Raw genomic sequence first — 2,398 nt, forward strand, 5'->3', positions numbered from 1 at the left:
TCCATGGCTGGACACATTCTGCACCTGCAGCCGCGCATATGCGATTAAGTGCGACTCGGCCAATGTACAGCAAGGGAACGGATTGACCCCAGCAGAGGGTGAGAAACCGGGTGGCCACTAGGGAGCTGGAGGAAGCCTCAGGTAAGCATAAATCCTGAGACTTATCTCAAGTTTCCTTTAAAACAATCAAAAGCAAACCAGTGAAAAAAAAGCTACAGTACTTCCTGATTCAGTTACGTAATCGTGCTGACTGACAAACGCTCACACACTTATCTTGTCACAGGGCAAAGAACACGTGAAGGAGGAGACTGGGCTCTGCGGCTTAGACTAATATCAGGCTAATATGTCTCCTTCTCCAGAAGTGCTTTGAATTGTGACATCCTATGTGTTGTGTGAGTAAAGAAATATAGGGTGCAGATCATTTCTATCAGCCAAGAGAGTAAGCAATTATTCAGCTAGCATCCCCACATGACAGGGCTCCATTACAACCAGAAAGCAAGATTTCTTTTTTTGTCATCTTTTACCATCAAAAGGTACACTTTTGATTGGTGAAAGAAAGTTCTATTTAATTCATTTTGATAGCTGTACTTGAGGCGACAGTCATCTCGCAGGGTTTGGGCCCAGTTTAATACTGTACCGATACAAAATACATTCAGGCACTGAGATACAAGGTGCTACAGACAATATGAGGTTCATACTGATATATTTATCATTTCATCTGATGCCATAGAACAGACAGACAGCTAAGCCAATTAGAACAACAGCCAGGAAAAAAAGGAAAGTCAGTTGGAGCTGAAAGAGCATATAGGACAGGAGACCATTTACCAGCATGGAGCAGGAAATTACAAAAAGCCTGGTGATGTTATTGCTGTGCTTCATGATGGCAGACATGATTAAGCCATTGGCAGCCTGGCTGACTATGATTACCACAACCCATATAGAAAACCCGTCTAGAAAACCACCGCTGTGGCTTCCTGTTAGGTGGGCGAGCCAGTTAATTACGATGCCGAAGGAGTACAAGAAAAGGTTCTGAAGGTTCAGAGGGATCTTCTGGGTCTTTAGTGTCTTCTCTGTGTATACAGCGGACATCCCAGAGATCAGGCAATACAGCAACATCAGCAGCAGGCCTGGGATAGTGACGTACAGATGTGTGTCAGGGGAGGCCTTATCTACAGCCTCAATCCCACCAGAGCTGTAGAGCGCGCCTGAAGCCATCAACAAAAACAAGGCAAACCATTTGCGGATGGAGAGCTTCTGACGTAGGAAGATGCTATAGAGCAGAGCGGTGCTGACTATCTTAAGGTTACTCAGGACCTGGAAGCTGCTAGGGTCCATAAAATGTTGCATGTGAACTACTAGGTTGTTATTAGCACCATAAAGAATGGCAGGGAGAGCATATGGGAGAGCCAGCCTCCATGAGATTGATGTCTCTAATGATTTCCCATCTGAGATGACTAGACAAACCAAAGATACGAGAAATTTGGATAACTCAATCAGAAGGACAACAGCTGAAGAACTAAATGGTATCTGTCCATCCACTCTGCACAGAGATATTAAGGGAGCGTGAGATCCATAGATGACTACAGAGAGGACCAACATCAGTCCCCACAGAACCCGCCTTAACATTTCTCTGGTTGATGATCTCAAAGGCTCCTCTTTCCCTACATTATCAATTACAAACATTCCCACTGGATCAGTGTATATCAGAGCAAGTCTAAACCGAGGAACCACAACTTCAAAGTGTCCACAAAGACCACAACTGATGGCTTTTTTGGTTGATGCCAACTGAAGAACATTCCTGACTGTCTCACAAAACCCTCCTACCTTTGGTTTTCATGCATTGGCTATCAATTTCTAGACTATCTAATTGATTACTGTAATATACCTTAAAGACAGCTATGCATAGACATACACTGTGGCAAACTTAATTTCCTTATATACAATGTAAAATAAGCTTGTGCGACTGAAGGCTTTAGACGCAAAGCAGCAGCTTTAGAGACTAACGTGTGGTTAGATTAACTGCAGGAGAACCATCCCTTAACTGAAGCAATATATGACCTATAAAGATGCAGATGAGTATACAATGATTCTGGGGTTGGTATTTAACAATCATGGGAACATTTTAAGGTAACAGTCAATTCTAAAGGAAGTCTTATGGGTGCCAGGAAAGAGGTTCTCACAGCTTTTCAGCAATGGTTTGTAATGTGTCATCCAGGACACAATCTAGATGAATAAAGCACTTAATGGGTTACTCAGGCTCACTGAGCCAATTCCTACTACTCACTGCAGTTCCAGTTCAGATAATTGCACCTACTGTGGCACAGAGTGCAATAAGAGGTACCCAATACCATACAGAGTTCCGAAGAAAGCACTCAAAGCGTGGAGGAAGAAGCTAATG

The 2,398-nt window shown here is 43.4% G+C and overlaps 1 protein-coding gene across 1 annotated transcript; it reads right to left on the minus strand.

The window, feature by feature from the left end:
- Nucleotides 1-686: 686 nt before the first annotated feature.
- SLC35A4 (solute carrier family 35 member A4) lies at nt 687-2,296 on the minus strand. Its single transcript, XM_068277812.1, has one exon. The coding sequence runs from the start codon at nt 1,681-1,683 to the stop codon at nt 715-717; it is 969 nt and encodes a 322-aa protein (XP_068133913.1). The 5' UTR covers nt 1,684-2,296; the 3' UTR covers nt 687-714.
- Nucleotides 2,297-2,398: the final 102 nt, after the last annotated feature.

The sequence above is a fragment of the Hyperolius riggenbachi genome, chromosome 3 (assembly GCF_040937935.1).
Source record: "Hyperolius riggenbachi isolate aHypRig1 chromosome 3, aHypRig1.pri, whole genome shotgun sequence".
NCBI classification, from domain to species: Eukaryota; Metazoa; Chordata; class Amphibia; order Anura; family Hyperoliidae; genus Hyperolius; species Hyperolius riggenbachi.